Source organism: Barbatula barbatula, assembly GCF_947034865.1.
Source record: "Barbatula barbatula genome assembly, chromosome: 25".
Taxonomy (NCBI): domain Eukaryota; kingdom Metazoa; phylum Chordata; class Actinopteri; order Cypriniformes; family Nemacheilidae; genus Barbatula; species Barbatula barbatula.
In genome coordinates, this window is record NC_136788.1 from 13,179,811 (window position 1) to 13,202,284 (window position 22,474).

The following is a 22,474-nucleotide window of genomic DNA, read 5'->3' on the forward strand; positions in this document are numbered from 1 at the left end:
TTTTATAACCTACAGTCTTAAGAAGGAACAGCAAAAATAGTTTTGCATATAGTATGAAATGATTATTGAACTTGCGTTCTAGCAACCTGAATCTTCTTATGTTTCCCCAGTCCAGACTTAAATGCTTAAATTCTGTATCTGGTCCTATGCTGTGGAACAATTTGCCACTAGAGGTCAGAGTGGCCCCCTCTTTTATCATTTTTAAATCTCGTCTAAAAACATATTTATTCGATCTGGCCTACCATTAGGTATGTTTTTCCTTAGTTTTTTTAATTGTTTTTTCTTTTTACCCTATTACTGTTTGTGTTGTCTGAGATCTTAATTTAAATGTACAACACTTTGGTCAGTCGTGTGGCTGTTTAACAAGTGCTCTATAAATAAATGAATTGAACTGATTATTACAAATTTAGATTTTTATTTAGAATTTGCATCTTGAATGGCAAAAACATATTTTTTATTTCTATTTCTGGTGTTGAATAATAAGACATTTTCTTTTATGATAATTGCTTTCGAATCATTTTAAATATTTCACAAGTCAAATGCTCACAAATAAAAAAACTTTCTTTTGCGCACACTACGCTTGTTCTCACACAACGTTTAATTTTGTTAGCTGGAGTTTGAAACCCAATAAAAGAACACAAAGAAGGGATTGGAGGCCAAAGAGCTGTTCAAAATATAACACAGTGTGTTACTATTACAGCACACTCCTGCAATTTACATAGGAGATTATTCAATAAACATATTTATTTATTTTCCTACTTTGGCATGTGTAGTCCTGTTTTCAAATTGCTATATGAGCCAACACCTGACCTGTCCATGGGATCTGATAGACATAAGGGATCAAATACTCTGCAGCTCCCCTTTGGTTGTGTTTAGTGTCACACCTCACATCGTTTTTGTAATGTAGAATGCATGTACTAGTGGTAAATTTCATCTCAGATTTCTAGGACTTTATTCGAAACTTTTGTGGTGGGCACTATTGTACAGGTGAGCCCAGGGGTCCCCATAGAAAAGTTTGTGACGGTCTCTTTATATTCAAGACACAACACTCTTTTTGACAGATCAAATTGTTATTTCCCTGCATTGGTCCGTGTTTTCACACCTATTGCAACACGTACATACTTTTCGTCACACACCTCGATGTTCTGAAGAGGGTCCCGCGGCAGGTTTGAGGGTCTGAACTAACTGTAGCCAAACACAGAACACCTGATCTGTAGAGTCTGCAGTTTGACCCTTTATAATCAATCTGTTCATAAATGTTAATAATAACTGAAGTGCTAGTTGTTTCTTATAAATGTATTATTAAAGTTTTATGCCAATGCCAGAGTCTATTATCTTGATATAGTTCATTAATAGGTACACTATTAAGTTTAACAAGTTGGACACAAAAAAGACACGCCATTTTAAACTTATGTTTTATTACTCATTAACATTTTCAGCAAGCATGTAGCAAATTTATTGACTTGAGCAAAGTTTGAGTAAGCATAGAAAATGATTGCATCATTTTGTGACGTGTATTTTAGTATGAAGGGATTATTCCAAATTAAAAATTCAAGGAGTTCAGAGAATGAATTTTAAATTTCTGGATCTTTGATTATGTTTGCGTTAAGAAGCCACGGCTCATCTGGTTTCACACAAAACTGGTTGCCCTTCTCAGTTGTAACCCTGAGGGGAAAAATAATTCATATGTGATTTATGTTGCATGATAAAACTTTACTTTTAAATTAATTGTACTCACAAATTACGAAGGTTGCAATTATTAAAAAATACATGAATTATAAAGTCGTTTAAATTATATTTCCCAGTTCAATACTCACACAATGCCTATGTTTGAGCAACTCCTGCTTGTTTTCACAGCACTTTTAATTTTATTGACCGGAATTGGAAACCCAATAAAAGAAAAACAGCAGGTTGAAGGGACTGGAGGCCCATGAGCTGTTGAGAAGATAAAGCAGTACTGTTGTAACAGTCCTCCAATACACAAAAATATATGAAATGCTTGAAAATCACTTAAATACTTTAAATATGCTTATTTAGTTATTATGTCCTTGATATGTTGGAAACACCATTAAAATAATTCAGGATCTGTAACCATCTTTTAACCAAGAACAATTTTTGCAGTTCATGTTTTGTTACATTAATAATGTGTTCCTCAAATAAATAAATAAATAAATATTATCAATAATATAAATTGTAAAGAATAGAGCATTTATTTGGTTCTCACGTGAAGTAAATATTAATATGAAGTAAAATACTTTTAAATGAACAAGCAAAAATCCACACCCCTAAGATACTTACGCTGAGCTTCAGAACCTAGAATCCCCATCAACACCAGCCCGAAAATCAGACACACAGTTGTCCTCATGATTTATTGAAGTTGTTCGAGTTGCAGATGTCTGAGTCAGTTATAATCTGCCTGCCCTTTTAAATGCTTTCTATTGTGATCTAATAGAAATTCAGATCTGTGGTTTGATAAGTATAGCTATTTTTCAGCCTTCCCCCACCTCCTCTTTGAAGCCCTCTTGCATATCATTACAGTTTCCATGGTCTTTGCAAACTAAGATATTGAGATGATAAAATGTAGGTGCGAGAAACATGCAAGCATCTTGTGACGGTGCAGATATTTGCTGATGCAAACTAAAGATAGAGAATACATAGCCTGCAGTAAATATAACAGTCAGAGGCCTATTCAAATGTGGGTTGTATTAACTGTATGAATATGCAAAAAATTATATTTTATGAAACATTGTATATGTTGTCTATTCCATCTTGACACGTAGACTTCTTTATCTTTAATGAATCATATTTTGCTATATTTTTTTGCTATATATTTATGGTTGCAGTTGTGTTGCTCTGTCTTTATCAATGTGTGAGATCTGCTTTCAGTCAGTCATTGGTCAGATGATAGGATGTGATTATTAGCTGTATCAAAATATTTACGAGCGGTTTTCTGCATACTGCACGTTCACTTTTTACAAAAAGTATTTTTTTCTGAATAGATTCATACAGTATATAGACTGTTAAAGTATAAATAAAAAATATAAATGGCATTTGCAATATCGAATTTTCATTCTGCACTTGCAGAAAAAGTTGGATTTACAATCATTTGGATTGTTTTGCAACCTAGTTTACACCCCCAACCATAGTTTGCAAAACCCTATTGACTTGACCAAGTCATGTAATGTGTTTAAATCTGGGAGTGAAGGGTTTAAAAGATCTTTTCTGTCAATTTATAACAACTTTGGAGAGCGTGTGTCATTTTATAATTGACTATATTATTTTAAGACAGCATAATGTATACAGACATTGAAGCATGTCAATGAACATTAAAACTGCTTATAAATAGTTTTATCCTATTTGTGTTTACAAGTCTTGTGACAGTGCTTAAAAATGAACAGTTAGGTCAACATTAAGTGTCACAGTGAGTTAAATGATCCACGCAGCAAACCAAAGCCACAGTGTTAATGTCATAAGATGATGCGTTGGCTTTGAACGGGTTGCACTCAGTAGGGTTAAATAAAAAAATTAACAACATTGAAAAAATAACCCAATAAAATAGCCCACATGGCTCAATCCACTTGGTAGACAACATTCTTTACAGTGACACACTCTTGACATGCAAAGTCATATTAACATATTGACAAACCATTGCCCTGCAAATAGTGGTGAACTATAGAGGAAAACACTACTGCAGCCTACTAAGTTGCAAGCTCTGCAAACGGCTTTTTTTTCTGACATCGTGACATGTGCACGACCCATATTTGATGCAATGGGTTTATATTTATATCTAATGAGTTTATAAGTCAATGTGTATAGATGAGAAATTGCACCCACCTCACCTGAGTTCTGTGTGTACTCGAAACAGTGTTTGAACAACAAAACCTAATCAGCATATATTACTACAAATGTGAAATATAGAATAATGTTAGATTTTAACCAAAAGGTTGAACTCTTTACATTGTATGATCTTAAAATAAATATCATGTTATGTGATCTTGGAACATTTGTGTACAGTGTTATTGATTTCTTTACATTTTTACTGATTAGGTTTTGTTGAATCGTCTACATTTTCCACCAGAAATTCTTGTGGTACAACCCGATTATTAGCAAGTCATTTGGTAAAGGATTTGGTAATTGTTGCATGGGAAATTATTCATATCTTTTCTAGCACAAAGTCTTATTGTGATTATTAAAACTCACATTGCAACAGATAAAAATAAGACCCAAAGGTGCACGTGAATGGAATCTGAAAATGCGTCAGAGCGCAATATATAACCATACTTGTGCATAAAGATTTGCTGGCCTTAAATATGAATCAGAAACTTTCAAAAGAACATCAAAAATCCCTCATGAAAACCACCAACAGTTTCCTTTTCTGCAGTGACAGTTAACCCCTAACGTGAGACATGCCGATTTGCTTTCGACTTGCTTTTCTTCAAGGCACTTAGTAAAACCACTCCAGTACACAATGTGCATGTGTCTAAAGATTTGACTCACCATAGTTGCCTTCTAGGTTTTTACATTTAACTCATTGCTTAAGTAAAGTGCATTGAAAGTTGCACAATATAGGCATTATCTTACAGTCATTTAACAAAGAATGATTTTCATGGATAACTTTCTGTATTTGCATTTATTCAAGCATAAATTATGTTTGAATGTGTTTTCTTATAGTGCATTTTGCTTGTGGGCAACTTCTTCACAGCATTGACTGTAAACATGTTAACTTGTTTTTCCATTACTCTAACTCATCAGAACAATTTTATTGATTTCAACTTCATCGTATAAGTTGGATGAAGCTATATTTTTAAAGTCAGTTTACAGTATAATATCATTTCAATTAAAGTGACTTGCAAAGCCAAGTTGATTTAGCCAAAGTTTCAACTAAAGTGTGGAAATGTATTACATTGAGGTATAACCTGCCCCACAAACAGCACTGGTCCCCCCACACGTTATCTCTATTCTGAGAATCCCACACTTCCGAGACTGTCGCTTACACTTCACAACTGGTTTGTGGTGAATTGTATTGCCTGGAAGTATAATTTTGCATGTTTTCTGTTTCCATCATTGGTACTCATTTAAAATAAAATCCCATTAAGATGAAAAAACGGTCAACATATGTACTTTTTGTCACTTGGGCAGTACACTTTCAAAAAGGTCCCAAAATGTACCGGTACAGATATTCATACATTTGGTACCAATACATTCCTTTGTAATACTAATATGTACCTTTGGGGTAGTAATATGCCCTTTAAATGTGTACTTTTTGAAAGGGTACTGCCCCATTAGCCTCCGCCCTGAAGGTCTGATGCATTTGGCACACTTTTTTTTTAGAAACACTTAAGCACGTTCGAAGTCATCATCTGATATAAACTTATAATAATTTTTTTGCTGTTAACTTTTGACACATTTGTGACATTTCCACGCCCCTAGACATTAACGCGGCTCAAGACGAAAAGTGATTGGTTGCTTTACCTGTCAGTCATATGGCCTATTGGGCGGGCCTTGGCTAAGGAAAGCGGTGATAAGCCACGCGAGACTGCTGCCCCAGAGAAAAAAGGGTACACATTTTGACCATTTTTTAAAGACAGTAACGTGAACTAACAAAAGGCATTTTCAGCATTTAGTTATCTTTTATATAGGCCTATTTATACATTTTAGATAACAAATATTTTGTTGTTTGTCCATGTAAGTTCATTACACATTAATTAATGTAGAACGTTTGATTAAAACAAACACATTAGTAAATGTTTACATTAACATTACTTGAGATTCCTAATTGTAGTAGAATTATTGTTCATCGTTATTTCATTTTAAAGGGATAGTTTATTCAAAACGAAAATTCCTTTTTTAAATATATTCAAAAATATATTCATTTTGTTGTTGTTTCACGGAAAAAAGATTCGACATGAGGGTGAATAAATGATATAATTTTTATTTTGGGTGAACATTTAACTAATGCATATTACTCATGTTGAAGTTTAATGCTACTGTCATAAATAAACACACATTATACATAAAGTAATACAGCATTTTAAATATAGTTTTAGAATTTCTGTAAAAATGTTCATCTCAATGTGTACTGATCTGTTTCTGTCTTTTATCTGAAACGCGAACTCCCGATTACAAGACAAAAGTCCTTCCAGCTCAGCCGTGCCAGCAGAGGGCGCCATTAAAACCTCCTGCGTCTTTCCGCGCCTCTCTCGTGAAGCGGTTCTGAAGCCTCCGCGCATGCGCACTAGCACCGCGTCTTCCCTCCTCTCAAAATCAAACTACCGCTCGTTCGCCAAACGCCGAGCCGACAATGGCACAACTGGTGGGTCCTCTCCGCAAAGAGCTCGCCGACTCCCTCTCCTCCTGCCGGGTGCTGGTAGTCGGGGCGGGGGGCATCGGCTGCGAGCTCCTGAAAAACTTGGTCCTCACGGGCTTCAATAATATTGAAGTGGTAAGTTGGAGAAAGGCGGACTCCCTCTTTGTGCTGAACGCGTTAGGCCCCGTAATCACACGATCCCCGTTCAGTGAGAGGAACAAAACGAGTCGCAATATATTTGTAAGCAAGTTGCGTTTTAATACTGTAATGTCGTTTAAACGGTCGTAGTCATTGAAATAAGCGTTTATCCCTTCGCGCCATGTTTGTGTGTCTCCTGCTGAAAGAAATAAACAAACAAACAATAGAAACTATCTCGGGAATTCTAATGGATTTAATGGTTTTTATAAGAATTGTATTGAGTTTTAAAGAAACTGTGCTAGTCTATGTCGGTCGTAAATTAATGGTCATGTTTTGGGTTCTTTTTGTGGATGATATCTGACTGATGGGAACCAATATCAGCATCCTTTCAATTCTACTTGAATAAGACTCAAAATACAAAACGTAAAGGATTTTTATACGAGTTTTAATAGTGAAGAGCGCATGGTTCGTAATAGAAACCATTCAAATGAATATTTGTACATTGGACCTTTAAGTTCTTGTACATGCAAAACATCTGGGCACTTTTTACTTTCTACACCAGTGAATAAAGATAAAAGAAATGCAAAGTTATAAGAAATGCAAAGTTTTTCTTTATGTGTGCGTACATGTTTTTTAATAGTGGTAAGATTCTGCAGTAATGTTTAGTTTTAACAAAGGTTTAAAACCCATTAAGGACAAACTTGAATATAATGACATGAGCAAGACACTCATTTAATGTCAATCAATTGTCTTTGAATATAGCAGTTAATACTAAACAATTCAGAAATCGTTTTGATGTTATTTATCAACACACTAAATCAAAATTCATCCTTGTGCACCGTTTATGCATTTTGCATCTGCTGTGTTCTCACTCTATCCATTAGCTTGTAGGAGCACCAGGTTATAGTACTAAGTCTGATTTTGTCTTGTTTGCAGATTGACCTGGACACCATTGATGTCAGTAACCTCAACAGGCAGTTCCTGTTTCAGAAGAAACATGTTGGCAAGTCCAAAGCACAGGTAAAGGGCATAACTGAGATCAGCCCACATATGACATTGTGTCCGACACAAATGAATTATCAATGTGTTTCAGGTTGCCAAGGAGAGCGTGCTGAGATTCTGCCCATCTGCGAATATCACTGCTTATCATGACAGCATCATGAAGTAAGTCCTGACAACTTGGTGTTATATTAACACGCATACTTTATCTGCCTGACTTAATTTAAAGCATCAAAATGCTGATGGTTCTTCTGGGATGCTGTCATATTTAATATTGATTTCTGTGGTCTTTACAGTCCAGACTACAACGTGGAATTCTTCAGGAATTTCCAGCTTGTCATGAATGCTTTGGACAACAGAGGTATGTGTACGAGTGCAATAACATGCATTTGCAAATTGCTTTTTCTGAAGCAACTTAAGAGTGCATTTGAGCTAAATGTTTTACTCATATTCTTTAGGAATTAAACCCATGACTGGTTTTGTTATTGCTAGGTTTTAGGAGTGCCACCTCTCGTCCAACCGAATAAAAAAATGTTTTCTTTTGTTTTTGCAGCGGCCAGAAATCACGTCAACAGAATGTGTTTGGCAGCAAACATTCCACTTATTGAGAGTGGCACGGCGGGCTATCTGGGACAAGTTACAGTTATCAAGAAGGCAAGGAACATTTGTTAAAACAACAGCTCTGCACTGCTCCGTCTCTGTCATTTCTGACGATGCAGAATGTACTTTTTTTGTAACTGCAGGGTAAGACAGAATGCTACGAGTGTCAGCCTAAACCTACACAGAAAACCTTCCCAGGGTGCACCATTCGCAACACACCCTCAGAACCCATTCACTGCATCGTGTGGGCCAAATATCTCTTCAAGTAAGTTTTCTGGAGTAACACCCTGTCATGCGAAAATAGATATTTGATTTGGGTCATCTGGCATGAGGACCTGCTAGTTGTATTTCAATATTAGTGATATTCTTTCTTAAAGCTTAAATTAATACTGTCCTCCGTATGTAATCAGTATGATTTGTCTCCACAGTCAGCTGTTTGGTGAGGAGGATGCGGATCAGGAAGTTTCACCGGACACGGCTGATCCAGAGGCCGCCTGTGAGTTAGCACCACATTTAAAAAACATTATAGATTGTATCATCATCTATTTTATTTAAGCTTCCTGTTTAGTTATGTACATGGTGTGTTTATTATATCCCAAAAAAACTTTTCAAAGACAGGAAGTTTTTTTAATGTTTGTGTGGTTTGACTGCAGGGAATCTTGAAGACGCAGCGGCACGATCTACAGCCTCCGAGCAGGACGGAGACATCAAACGAGTGTCCACTAAAGAGTGGGCTCGCTCTACAGGCTTCGATCCCGTCAAACTCTTCAACAAGGTGCAGTTAAAACTCTAACTTTACGTTTGACCCTTCACAAATAAAGTAATGATTTTTAAAAGTGGTCTAAAATTGTTATGTTCCTTTTCGGTGGAACATTTCAGCTTTTTAAAGACGACATCATGTATCTGTTGACTATGGATAAGTTGTGGAAAAAGCGGAAAGCCCCTTTACCTCTTGACTGGACTGAGATCCAGCAGCTGGGTGAGTTTTAATTGAGATTTTATCACGTAGTTACAGACTGATTGTGGGGTTAATAAGGTTGTTTGGTGGTAGTGTGTTCTCAGGACGACGTCTGTGGATCTGGTCTGAAGGATCAGCAGGTTTTGCAGGTTCAGGGTTATGCTCAGCTCTTCCAATGCAGTGTGGAGACTCTCCGATCTCAGCTCAAAGAGAAGGGTGAAGGTGCAGAGCTGGTTTGGGACAAGGTGAGCTTTTAAATGATGGAAGGACAACCAGTATCAAAAATCTAGCTTACCAAAAACCTAACCTTTTTTATGACAATAGGACCTGCTATAGAGATGTCACGTCGATGACCATATTATTTTTTCTTGTCAAAATGTGTAATATGTATAAAAAATGTCTCTGAATTTAGGATGACCCTCCAGCCATGGACTTTGTAACGGCAGCTGCAAACTTGCGTATGCACATCTTCAGCATGAACATGAAAAGCCGTTTTGATGTCAAATGTAAGCTGTTGAAAAGCAAAAAATATTTTTAATTATTTATAGAATAGTCGTTTAACAATACAAATATTTATATTGTGATAAATGCATAAGTTATGAAGTAAGGGTATAAAATAACATTCTTTGTATTAGTGAAATTGTTGTAATGTATTTATTTAGACTTCAATAGACAATGGCTGTAAAATTGTTGTTTTAAATCTTAGCAATGGCTGGGAACATCATTCCAGCGATCGCCACCACTAACGCCATCATCGCCGGTCTCATTGTTCTGGAGGGACTGAAGATTCTCAACTCAGATTTTGAACAGTGTCGCACGGTTAGTTTTGACCAAACTGCATTATTAAAGCAACACCTTTTTTTGGTGGGGTAAAGCTGGTACCTTTTTCTGTTTAGTTAACTTTGGTTCAATCGTTTTCTTTTTTAAGATCTTTCTGAACAAACAACCCAATCCAAGGAAGAAGCTCCTGGTTCCATGTGCACTGGACCCTCCCAATCCCAACTGTTACGTGTGTGCCAGCAAACCTGAGGTCACTGTCAAATTTAATGTGCACAAGACCGTTGTGCTGGCTCTTCAGGACAAGGTAGCAAAAATCCCTAGAATACACCAATACTTCAATCTGATTGGTTGACATAAGTTCTGTGAGTGGTGTGCATTTACTTTCAGTAAATGCAGACCTATGAATGTGTTCCAGGTCTGCCGACAGCATAACAGTTTCATATCCCTCACCAAGTTTAAATAACAGAAGGTTATAGTGTAGCCTACAGGCCATCACCTCACACAGCAACCTGCTCTTGATCTGACGATTATTGTGTCAAACTTAGCTGTTAATGAAAATGTTTAGTTTCAATAAACAAAGCATTTCAAAACAATATAGACAAACACACTGGAATCGAATAAATAAAATGACTTGATAGAAAAAAAAATGAATTAATAAACACTTATTGGTTTGCTTATAATTGATAACAAATACATTTTAATAGAGATGCTCTTTCCAAATTTTGTGTCATTTTTTTCCTGCTGGTGATACAAACAATACGTGATGATAATATCACTGGCTTTTGTCACATTACTGCAAACACGCAGGTGTGTGTGCGGTCTCTCGCTTTATTATTATTTATGAAAAAATTATAATAATTGATTCAAAATTGTTTTCGTTTTTCCCCATGAATCCCATCTTCAGGCACATTTTAATTTTCACATTCTTATATCTAATATATCTGCATTTTGGCCTTTTCAGATATTGAAAGAAAAATTTGGCATGGTGGCACCGGATGTGCAAATTGAAGATGGAAAAGGAACTATCCTCATCTCTTCTGAGGAAGGAGAGACTGAAGGTTGTCATTTAGTACATTGGTGCACTTTATAAGTCTGCCTCTAGAGGGTGTTCTCATGTAATAACCTCAGCTCTGATCTTGTTTTAATGTTTTGATCTCTTGTCTCTCTGTAGGAAACAATGACAAGTTTTTGTCTGACTTTGGGATTCGAAACGGTAGCCGTCTTCAAGTGGATGACTTCCTACAAGATTACACACTTTTGGTCAATGTAATTCACAGGTCAGTGTGTGTCTATAAAGCTACTTCTATACCTTTTTATTACTCTTATTGAACTTTGAGATTTGTTGTGTTGGTTGTAGTGAGGACTTGGAAAAGGATGTGGAGTTTGAAGTTGTGGGTGATGCGCCAGATAAGGCCCCAGTACCAAGTGCCCCAGAGGAGGGGAAAAGCATTGCCAATGGTAGCAAAGATTCTGCCCAGCCTTCTACCTCATCTAAAGGTAAACCTATGTAGTTCCGACCCATATGCTAGACTAAAGACACAACTTCACTAATGTACTGAGTTGATTTGTATTTTTAGGTAAGTGATTTATTTATGGATCAAATGAAACGGTCCCCTTCTTTTTGGCATTTGTAAGTAATACAGAGTTTCTCTCTTATAGCCGCTGCAGACGACGACGATGATGTCCTTATTGTAGACTCCGATGAAGAACCATCCTCAAGCACCATGGATACCTCCCCGGAGACCAGTAACCGCAAGAGAAAGCACCATGAGACAGACAATGCTGCGTCCAAGCGCAAACGCGTTGACCAACAGCCAGCCCAGGACGATGATGACATCATTGCTCTAGATTAGCACATTTCCTGCCGACTCCCAGCAGAGGACTTTCCTCCATTGTATTTTCGTATGGATTCTCTTACCAACATGTAAATATATCTGTACAAAACTGTTCAAGTTCAGTGGATGTCTTTTTCCTTCTGTCCTTTGTTGAGAACTGAAAATGAGTTCTGAAATGCACTCGGTTCGATTTTTTTTCTCAGACGGATAAAATTCTTTTCAACTTTTTACAAATGTGTGCGCCTCCCCGTGTTTCAGAAAAGCTGGAGAAAAGTGCTTGCTGTATTTGCGCGTTTTATCATCATTGAAAACCATATTTATTAGTTTTCTTTCTGCAGATGCTTTGCAAATCATCGTTTTATCAACTGTTGCATTGCTTTAACACCAAAATGAAATATATTGTTTTGTTTTACAAAAAAGTACACTTGGATAAATATTTATACCTTAGTGTTCCTTCTTATGTTTACTTATACGATTCTTGCCCAGAAAAAAAATCCATACTTTTTAGGCCACAATTGGCAGCTGAATAAAGGGTCCAAAAACGTGTTGTAGGGTTACAAAATCATGATTGCTCGTTGTTGGCATATGTTTATGTTAGGCTTAAGAACATGATGTTTTTCTCTTTACTGTCACGTAGATATCAGAGTCCAGACCACTGGCCACGTGTTGGTTGATGTCAACAGACAACATGCTGCCAAAGACTAAATTCAAAAGGGCTGTTCGGTGGGCCCCGCCTTGACATTGCATATCAATGCGCATGCGCATTAGCTTGAACACCCTGAAAAAATCATTTTTTAGCGCAATTTGATTTTATGAAACAGATTTAACGAAACGTTTTACTTCGTGTTTGACAGTTTGTTGAAAAAAAACGATCATTTATTTTGACTTTAGTCAGCCATTTTAGCGAAATATGCCGTACCCCATTCGAATGGATGGGGCTTGGTCTTGCCTGACTGAAGTTACTGCTTGGAGGCATGTCAAATATGGCCACCGAGTTTATCGACCCTCTTCTTACTTTCTTGACTCACGTCGCCTATTTTCTAGTAGCCAAGTGAAATGCAACTTTTGCGTCTGATATTTTACGTAGACATATGTAATGCACTGGCTGCCAAAACCAATTTAAGAAAAAAATCTAATTAATTACTGAAAAATATCTCTGGGTTTGTATTAGTAAGTGTTTTTTTATATCATTTTTGAATAAATTGTTGATTTATTGAATATTGATACATTTTTGTAGCACGTAAATTCAAACGAAGCCACTTCTTGCTTACATAAAAACACCGCCTCTCCCATGTTTTCTGCTTTACTAACCACAACAACCATTATCCAGTCCTTCATGAATTACGTTTTCATTTCAGAATGTCCTCAAATAAATTATGTGACTTAAAATTTCCATTTCATTTATCCCAGCCACGACCCTCCGCCCCTCTTAGGATGAAGCTGATTGGATTGAGCCGTACGACCCCCAACCTGACATCCCAGCGACTGGACTTCGTCCTCCATTTTAGTCCCCATTCTATGTGTATTTAAATCCGCCCGACCACATAATACCTATTTGTGAGCTGTTGTTTCGAGTAGAAACAGGTTTTGGAAAACATAGCCCCCTTTGTATTTTGGTGGGCGTTGCAGCCTTTTCATTCATCCGCCAATCAACGGGCAAGTTGTGGTTTGTTGGTACAAGTTCGGCTACGATCTCGCACACCAAGGACCAAATATCACACGACGTGCATTGACTTGACCTATTTATCGAGTTTTGCGTTACGAGCGAAGGGTTTGGTCTGTTTTAAGATCCGTTGCAACTCATTAATCGTAAAGGAAAACAGCCCGCAACATGGTGACACTGACAGCTATCGTGGCTCCCCTCGGTCGGCAGATCCACAGACGTCTAGCGAGACAAGTTAGGAGCCACCGTTGGATACCTGCTCGGAAATGCAACCTTACTCTCTGCTCCAGCAAACTTGCTTTGACCCAATGTAAGTCATTTTTGTTTCATTAAATGGATTGTTTTGTTTTAGTGTTTTGGTCGTGACCCATGGATTCTTTTAATATTCGACTTGAGTGCATCCAACACGTTTTATTAATGTTGTTGTAATGCTATTCATGACCGTGTTGAAGATTATGCGGTCACATCTGGAACGTTTATCGCAGAAAACGCATCCCTGCTACGATTCTTAACACTTCCGGGTCTTGCTAGGAATGTTTACGCGAGACATGGCAAATAAGAGCACTATCGGCACAGTTTTATCATACGAATGAATGTTTTTACTATAAAAATCGTTAAAAGTTTAATTCTTAAAAATCAATTAAATACGCGCGTTCACTGGTTCACACAAGCCCCGCATTGACACGAGGGTAATGTTTATGATATCTGAAGAACATCTGACGTAAGCACGCCCCGAGGATGCAGTATAGTCACATGACCAACGTTGTGTCATTATCTCTGTTAGAGCAATTATAGACAGTAAGAGCAAGTTTAGTGTAAATGTTAGCAGTTGTTTTTTTCTTTGTGTAAACACGTCATCTGTTTTCAGATCGTAATTGACAAAAAAACGTAATAGGACATTATTCTTAATAATATTTTGCGCTTGTAGCTTTACATCCAGTAGCTGTTGACAGCACACTATTTCTATTGTGTGCCATTATTTTATCTAAACCCAGATTATCTGAACGGCATAAAGCCAGTCATTTGACTTTATTATTACGTAATATTTACAACGACAGTCAGATTGAAATCACAGACGGGAAAAGCAGAAATGTAAAAGCCTGTTTGCTGAAACAAGTAAACATTCACAATAAAGTAATATGATGTTTTATGGGAAATGTGGAATGACAGATCACGTTTGTGTGGAAAGGAAAATTACACGATAAACATCGTAATCTCATTTCATCGAACATTTTTGTACACATATTGAACTAAGCTTGAATGGGTAGAATAAGGGGTTAGTTAAAATAAAAATAATAATAAAATGCGTTTTCTGGGTCAGCGCAGTTGTAATCTGCTAGACCACTTTAAAAACTGTCGGGAATTCTCGGAAACGGCCTTGTGTAGTATTTTAATCCGACGAAAGCCCTGCTGGTCACATTCCCTGGCTGCTTATTTCATTCCTTTTGTTGACCCGAAAGCATGTGACCATAATCTTAAATTTCCCACTTGTGCAAGATAAGCTCAAATGGCAAACGTTCATGCAGCATAAAGGATCTCTTTCTTGTTTGCTCAAGGATGTAATGTCTAGGGCATGCCCGTTCATAAAGGTGGCTTTAAACCCGGCTGAATGTCTTCCTGTTAGTGCACTTGTGTTTTTTCCAGTACATTCGTATTGTCAGTTTCTTTCATTCGAGTCATCAAATCACAGGAGGAAGCTTCGCTTTATTCCTCTTCACAGTTTCTTCCGTGAGACGAAACGTACAGCTCGTTGGCAGAGTCGCCACATTTTCTCGCTTTCGTTTGTCCCCTTCATTTTTTAAGTTTTCCTTATTTTTTAAAGCTTTTTTAAATGTGTAACGGAATGCACGAGGCTGCGTATTGCTCCCTAAAGTGTGAGTATCTATCTATCTATCTATCTATCTATCTATCTATCTATCTATCTATCTATCTATCTATCTATCTATCTATCTATCTATCTATCTATCTATCTATCTATCTATCTATCTATCTATCTATCTATCTATCTATCTATCTATCTATCTATCTATCTATCTATCTATCTATCTATCTATCTATCTATCTATCTATCTATCTCTCTCTCTCTCTCTCTCTCTCTCTCTCTCTCTCTCTCTCTCTCTCTCTCTCTCTCTCTCTCTATCTCTCTCTATCTCTCTCTATCTCTCTCTATCTCTCTCTATCCATCTATCCATCTATCGCTTTGATAAGTCTGTTATTTTGATGTGGGCTGTCTACGTAGGCAGTTTTTTGTCCATCAGATACGTGCATTTGTCTTAATGACTTGGGCTATAATGGCGTAAAAAAGACGCACAGTGCCCCAAAACGCAGCCAAGAGGACGTTTTAGTATTTGGAAAAGGCGCATGGGTTTGAGTCACCGCTATACTTCGGACTGAGAATCATTTCCTCACCGTTATTTCTCGTTTTAGTGCATCCGATGTGGCACGAGCCTCTGGCGGTTCCCGGTGGAGACAAACAATCGCCGATTGACATCGCGGTGCGCAAAAGCGTCTTTGACCCGCGGCTGAGACCCCTGAAAGCGCAATACGACCCGAGGAGCTGCCAGCAGATCTGGAACAACGGCTACTCCTTCCTGGTGGAGTATGACGACACTAACGACAAATCCAGTAAGTTGCGCGTTTTCAATGATTCAAGTTTACCGAAGTACTTCGTCGGAAAACTAGATATTGTTTATAGGATGTTATTATTAAGCTTTTCTGTAGCTCAGTGGTGAAAACATGGCGCTAGCACCAAGGCCTTGGGTTCGATCCCAGGCGATTACGCATCCCACTCGGATACAAATGCATAAAGCACTTTGGATAAAACCGTCTGCCAAATGCATAAATGGCATGTGATGGTTTAAGACTCGTAAAATTGAACTCGAATATAGTTGCAGTTGGTTTTAATGGGAACTATAATGTTCTCTACTGGAAATGTGTTGTTTTATTGCCGTGATTTTTGTGTTTTCCTTCATTTTCCTAAGCTTTGACAAAAAGCTGTCTGGTAAAACAATTATTTTTGTTATTCATTGATTTGCCGGTCAGTTTAAAATAAGGTCAAACAAATCGTTCTGGCCTGTGAGAAACTGTTAGATGGTAAATTATACTGAAATAAATTTGCTTCAGCTTTAAAGGGAGGACCGTTGGTGGACCAGTTCAGACTGTGTCAGTTTCATTTCCACTGGGGAGAGAACAACGCCTGGGGCTCAGAGCACTCCATAGATCGACGACTTTACCCTGCTGAGGTACCCTTAGCCGATACCAAATAATGAACATTATATATGCAGTGATGAAATGGAGGGTTTAGAATGGTAAATATCATAATTTTTGTCATAATCATGCAAGCTTATTTGTTGATATTTATATAGAAACAAAGTAGGTCATATTTCATTTTAGTTGTATACTTTAAAATGTGGAGAGATTCAAATGAAAAAATATTACACTATTTTACACTATATTATTTGGTTAAAAAAATAGATTTCAGTGCATTATAGTCTGAATGTCATTTTTTTTCTGAGAAGGAAATACTCCTCTCTTGCGACACAGATGGTTACAGAGGGCGGTATAAAATACATTTAGTTAAACGTTTTCTTTTATGCTGCATGACTGTAAAAGACATTTGAAAGACAGCGTGGCACTGAACCGGGATATGCACTATTGTCACTTAACTTGTCACAAAATTTAAAGAAGGGTGTGTGAGAGCAGCCAAGTTTACCCTTGTTACCGATGGTGAGAATGTAACCTCTTAAACTCTCAACACTCTTGTAGCTGTAATGATTTGTGTGTGTGTACAAAAGAGCTCATATTTCAGCCCTGTAAATGCATCCTCTATTGCGTAAAGGCCATTTATTTTTCCACTTCTGGGTTAAAGGCACTTATTTGTTTCCATGGTTTTGAATGTGTCCAAGCCATAGTGCTCCACAAGAAAAATGTCCAACACTTGACTATGAAGTCAGAGAAAAAGGACACAAAAAACTGAATCTGACCAAATGCACAATGGGACAGAAAGGCAGCATTTATTAGATTAGATTAGATTAGATTCAACTTTATTGTCATTACACATATTACACAAGTACAGTGTAACGAAATGTAGTTTAGGTCTAACCAGAACGACTATTAGGAAGTGCAGGATATACAGTGAATAAATACAGAATACAATAGGAAAATATTATACAGTGAGCATGGACTATGAAAATATTTTACAGCAGGTATGTTCTATGAATAATATATACAGATGGCTGTATACTATGAACATTAATGTACAGGTGTCTATGAACAGATAATAATTTAGACTAAACAATAATGCAAGTGACTTAAGTGTGCATAAATTATTGACATGTGTGTTTTATATTTATATTCACATTAGTATGGGTGTGTATCTGTTTTGTTTTCAAACAGCTTCACATTGTTCACTGGAATTCTGACAAGTACAGTTTGTTTGAAGAGGCTGTTGTGGAAGAAAATGGCCTGGCTGTTATTGGAGTCTTTTTGAAGGTACTTCAACTTTTGTATAAAAAAAGGAAACTAACTAAATTCTGACGAAAATGCAGCCAATAAGAGCCCATCATAGCTGGAGCTGACATATGCCAAAATATATGAACATTTTGATGTTGGAATTTGGGTCATAGTAAGAGTTACTATGGTTTTAAGTCTATTTTTATTCTTAAATAAGCCAAACTTTTAATAAATGACCTTAAAGTTTTGAACTGTAGTCATTTTTGTCTTCCCAGGTTGGAAAGAGGCATGAGGGTTTGCAGAAACTGGTGGATGCCTTGCCTGCCGTCAGACACAAGGTAAAGATCGAAAAAAAAAAGTAGATGTAAACATTTCGCCATGCGTTTCTTGTGACTTATTGAGATCGTTATCTTGTTGCAAGAATCATCTCACATTGGTAGATTTGAGTTCACTTTTAGAAGCGTTTGTAGTTTCAAAATGCTTTTTGAACAGAACAATATCTCCATCCCAACTAGGACAGCTTGGTAGAGTTCACCAAGTTCGACCCCGCATGTCTTCTCCCTAAGAACATCGATGACTATTGGACCTACGCTGGCTCTCTGACCACCCCTCCCCTCACGGAGGCCGTAACTTGGATCGTAATGAAACAGCATATTGAAGTCAGTCATGATCAGGTAGGAGACTAATATTTTTGGGGAATATGAGACAGGAAATTGAGGGGTGGTGTTTCCACAGAAAATAAATGAACGGAGGAAATTAACTTTCCTAAAGTTGAAAGGATACCTCGCTGGACAAACTAGATTAAAACTATATATTTTGGTTTTATAAGCGAGTTATAAATTTAGGCCGTGAGAGCTTCCTGTCACTGGCTGTTTACTCGGCTGGTGGGCTGTTCGTCATTTGTTCCACTGCTCCATGGTAACCTGGGAAATGGAATGGAAAGCTCATCTGGCTTACTGCTGACGTCTGTTTACTCATCTGTCTGAATCCCCCTTAAACGGGCAAAATGACTTGACCTTTTAAAACAACACATCATAAAAAACACCAATGCTCAATAACAGAAATATTTTGCTAATCATTTAATATGTAATAATTAAAACAATATAATACTAAAAATATTTTTGTTTACCATTGCATTGAAAATGTAATTTTATAGTCACTTTACAATGGCTTTAAATGAGTCTCATTCAATAATAATTTACATTTCGAACTCTCTGTTTTATATTTACTATTTACATATCTCTCACAAACTTCTTTCAGTTGGCAGTGTTTCGCAGCTTGCTCTTCACATCTGCAGAGGAGCAGGTGCAGAAGAGTATGGTCAACAACTTCCGCGTCCAGCAGGCTTTAAAAGAGCGGACCGTACGTTCCTCTTTCACCCCCTTCCTACAGGATGCTCCATCGATGGAGTAACAACACAAATTCACAACCTAACCGGAGATGCTGTTTTCAATCAAGGTCTTAAACTGGATTTTCCTCAACTCCTCAAACAGGTTGAAAGGGATTAGAAAAATGATTGTGTTCTCAAAATAGCGCGGTATCTGAAGGGTGTTTGTTGCTGTATTTGTACAAGTACTGAATCTAGGATTTTATTTTCAAAACGCACAACACAGCATTGCCTACGTCAATATATTGGCAAGTTTTATTCACTCTTGAGGATAAAACTTCTCCTCTTGTGGAAAAATGACAGATTACAACTCAAGCCTGGTCTAGTTAGTTTTAATTCGGTACTTTTAGTTTAATTGCAAACTATTTTAAGCGTGAAACTGCACAATGCCTTTGACTTAAGATGTTATAATCGTTTTAATGAAGTAATTTTTGTAGAACTCGTCTACGTCTAGTTTCAATATTACAGTATGATTAAGAATAGTATAATCTTTATAAAAGATGCACTGGTAATATGAGATGTAGAGTGAAGTAGATTAATACGCACAATTCTTTAATAAATGGCATTATTGTACTTTTAATATTATCAGAACAGGTTATTATCCTCCACAGTGCCTTTAAAGTTGAACGATGATTTATTCTCCATTGATTCAACAAATCAAGCCCTTAATCTCTTTGGCCACATTTGCAGTTCAATATTGTTTACCATTTGTTGGTCTCATGGATTAAGCTCACGTTTATTGTTGTTACGCTGTTTTTATGTCATAATTGTTACTGGGACTTTAAGTGCATTTGTAGCGGAGATGAGGTTTGCTTATAAGAATGTCTTGTAGAATTTATTCCTGGTCACTTGGATGTGTTTTTCACTGTATTTCATTATACAATTTTAAAAGAGGGACCTTATTTCTCCACTAGAGGTGCACGTGAGACCACTCAATATAGAATTGGGAACCACAGCAAGACCAATTGCTATTTCAATCTTTGTGCATTCGTGGCATTCCATTTGCAATTTTAAAACATCCTGTAAATGCCATTATAAGGTAAAGAAAATATCAAATATGGTACTGAGACTATCAGAATATCTGTTGCTCATATGTTTTTACTTGCATGCATGCAAGGTGTGAGAATTATATTGACGGGAGTTGGTGTTTTCTTGCTTCAAAGTTAAATTGCTACAGAGATGTGCAGTTTTTTTCATTGCCAACAGACGCTGGTCTTTTGTTACGGCTGAATAACAACATTCTTGTATAAACTCTCCCTAAAATGGCCTCTCATTTGGGCCACCTGGTTCTCTCTCTGTTGGGTCTATGGTTGAAATTCATAGTGATGCTGAGTAGATTGGAAAGCTGGATTTGCACTGTACAAACACTGGGATAGGGACGGCTGGGAACTCTTCCCTCCACCTGAGTTTTCTCACAAGCTACTCTTGTGTCCTTAGTATAAAAAGTAGGGAACATTCTTTCGCATCAGTAGGGAGGCACAGTGTTTTCCTATTGAAGCAGGAGTGAATGGCTTGTGAAGGATCTTGTGTTTGGGTTTAAATTATGCATTGCAGTTATTAATAATTGAATGAACATCAAATTTATATTCTCGATAGGATTGCATTGCTAAAATCTTTCTGGTATGACTTGGCTTTATTATAGTTACCTTAAGGCTTTCATTCAATAAACCAATAACACTAAAACTTCACTGCCACTTCACCTATAACTTATTTGTAAAAATTATCTAAAAACTTAACATGATTGGATTCCACTGTGTGTGAAAGGTGTCGTAGTATTTACTATGTAATCGAATCTTCCCTTTTCTGTTTTATATGGGTCACTATTTGTTTTACTTTTGGGCGGATACAAGATTGTGCCCTGGGGATTCAGACAGGGTAAGAGGGTGGTGCCGGAGGTTATGGAGGCACCATTCGTGCATTCACAGCATGCACCAGATTCTTGTTAGGTCCGGTTCAGCTGCATTAAAATGTGCATGTTTTGGCAAACCCTGCATATAGGAGGAGCCTGAATGTCAACAACTGCATCCCAACCACCCATTCATACTGTTTGAAATCTTTGTGTATTATCATTTTATGTGTAAAAAATAATAAATACTTTTTTTTCTGGAGTTACGTCTGTGTTTGTTTGATGTTTAGCTTTTACTTAAACTTTGAGGGAATTTTTTTATTTAAATTTTTTTTTTATGTAAAATGTATTTGTAAACCATATAAGACACTGGTATTACACTACTAGACTAAAAAATATATATCATTGATATATATCAACCCAGCGTTGGTCCAAAAAAGATGGTGGGTCCAATGGTTGGGTTGGAAATAATGATTCTAGTGCAGGGGTCTTCAATATTTTTCGGGTGCAAGGACCCATTAGATGAGAAATGCATGGAGCAGGGACCCCTTATACTAAATGTGTAAACAGAGCTATTTAAATTGAAACATTCCTTATAGTCACAGCACTTTTATGTTAAGACATTACATCAGCACTATTATTCATGTTATTGTTGCACATACACCCTCTTCTGTGTATTATTTTTATTATTTATATAGATTTTTTATAAGATTATCTTAAGGGATTTGCAGCATCATACCTTTTCATTTTACTGTGACACATTTTACTCAAACACATTTGAACAGAGGTTCAGAAATATATGAGAATGCACTTTGTTTGCACGCAACTCCTTTCATGCGATGATGCAGATGCAACGTTTTTTCTACCTCTTCTGCTCCCTGAATGGATGTTTTTGTCTGCCTGCAGGTTAAAATTGCAATAAGCGGATGCTCCAATGACTCTGCGCGCAGTGCATGTGTGCGCATCTTACATTGGTTGTAATGTTAACATTTTTAACATATAGTTGCTTGTGAGTAAACCGTAATTAGCGTACGCCTTGCAGTTCCACCGAGGATCCCCTAGGGGCCAAGGACCCCCGGTTCAAGACCCCTGTTCTAGTGTATTATTCTGTTTTATTCATATTATGAGTGTTTTTTAGTGGTAGCTCTAAATGATGACTAACACATCACTTTAAGTTTAACAAAGAAATTGCATTCAGTCTTGCTGGGCTATTTTCAACTCGCCGTTGGTCAAAAAGAGAAAACCCAACTGTTGGGTTGTTTTAGCCCAAAATTCTGGGATGTGAAATAAAAACCATTTGCTGGGTCCGTTTTTGACCCAACCCAACGTTTTTAACATACTTCTTAATTTTTAATTCTGAAGTTATAGATTGTCTTTCTTAGATTTCTATGTTTTGTTTATAATTTATGTGAACATGGCATCTTATAATAATAATAAAAACATCTGGAACATTTTCTATAGTGCACATCACATTTTTATCTTAATTGGATAATATAATAGGGAGGATCC

General features: G+C 37.0%; 2 protein-coding genes and 1 long non-coding RNA gene across 3 annotated transcripts; 2 read left to right on the top strand and 1 right to left on the bottom strand.

The window, feature by feature from the left end:
* Positions 1 to 1,398: 1,398 nt before the first annotated feature.
* On the bottom strand, positions 1,399 to 2,558 carry LOC306890752. Its single transcript, XR_013786303.1, has 3 exons — positions 2,299 to 2,558; positions 1,818 to 1,935; positions 1,399 to 1,665 (listed from the first exon to the last, which is right to left on the bottom strand). It is a non-coding gene; the product is annotated as an uncharacterized lncRNA (long non-coding RNA).
* Positions 2,559 to 6,156: 3,598 nt separating this feature from the next.
* Positions 6,157 to 13,002, top strand: uba2 (ubiquitin-like modifier activating enzyme 2). Its single transcript, XM_079450230.1, has 17 exons — positions 6,157 to 6,442; positions 7,382 to 7,465; positions 7,539 to 7,609; positions 7,741 to 7,805; positions 7,998 to 8,098; positions 8,188 to 8,309; positions 8,473 to 8,540; positions 8,698 to 8,819; positions 8,924 to 9,023; positions 9,096 to 9,247; positions 9,415 to 9,508; positions 9,709 to 9,821; positions 9,931 to 10,086; positions 10,744 to 10,840; positions 10,954 to 11,059; positions 11,140 to 11,279; positions 11,442 to 13,002. The coding sequence occupies exons 1-17, from the start codon at positions 6,302 to 6,304 to the stop codon at positions 11,633 to 11,635; spliced, it is 1,926 nt and encodes a 641-aa protein (XP_079306356.1). The 5' UTR covers positions 6,157 to 6,301; the 3' UTR covers positions 11,636 to 13,002.
* A 46-nt stretch (positions 13,003 to 13,048) lies between these two features.
* On the top strand, positions 13,049 to 21,227 carry ca5a (carbonic anhydrase Va). The gene is made up of 7 exons (XM_079450719.1): positions 13,049 to 13,590; positions 15,708 to 15,905; positions 16,404 to 16,522; positions 17,676 to 17,771; positions 18,008 to 18,070; positions 18,248 to 18,406; positions 18,993 to 21,227. The coding sequence occupies exons 1-7, from the start codon at positions 13,449 to 13,451 to the stop codon at positions 19,143 to 19,145; spliced, it is 930 nt and encodes a 309-aa protein (XP_079306845.1). The 5' UTR covers positions 13,049 to 13,448; the 3' UTR covers positions 19,146 to 21,227.
* The last annotated feature ends 1,247 nt before the right edge of the window (positions 21,228 to 22,474 follow it).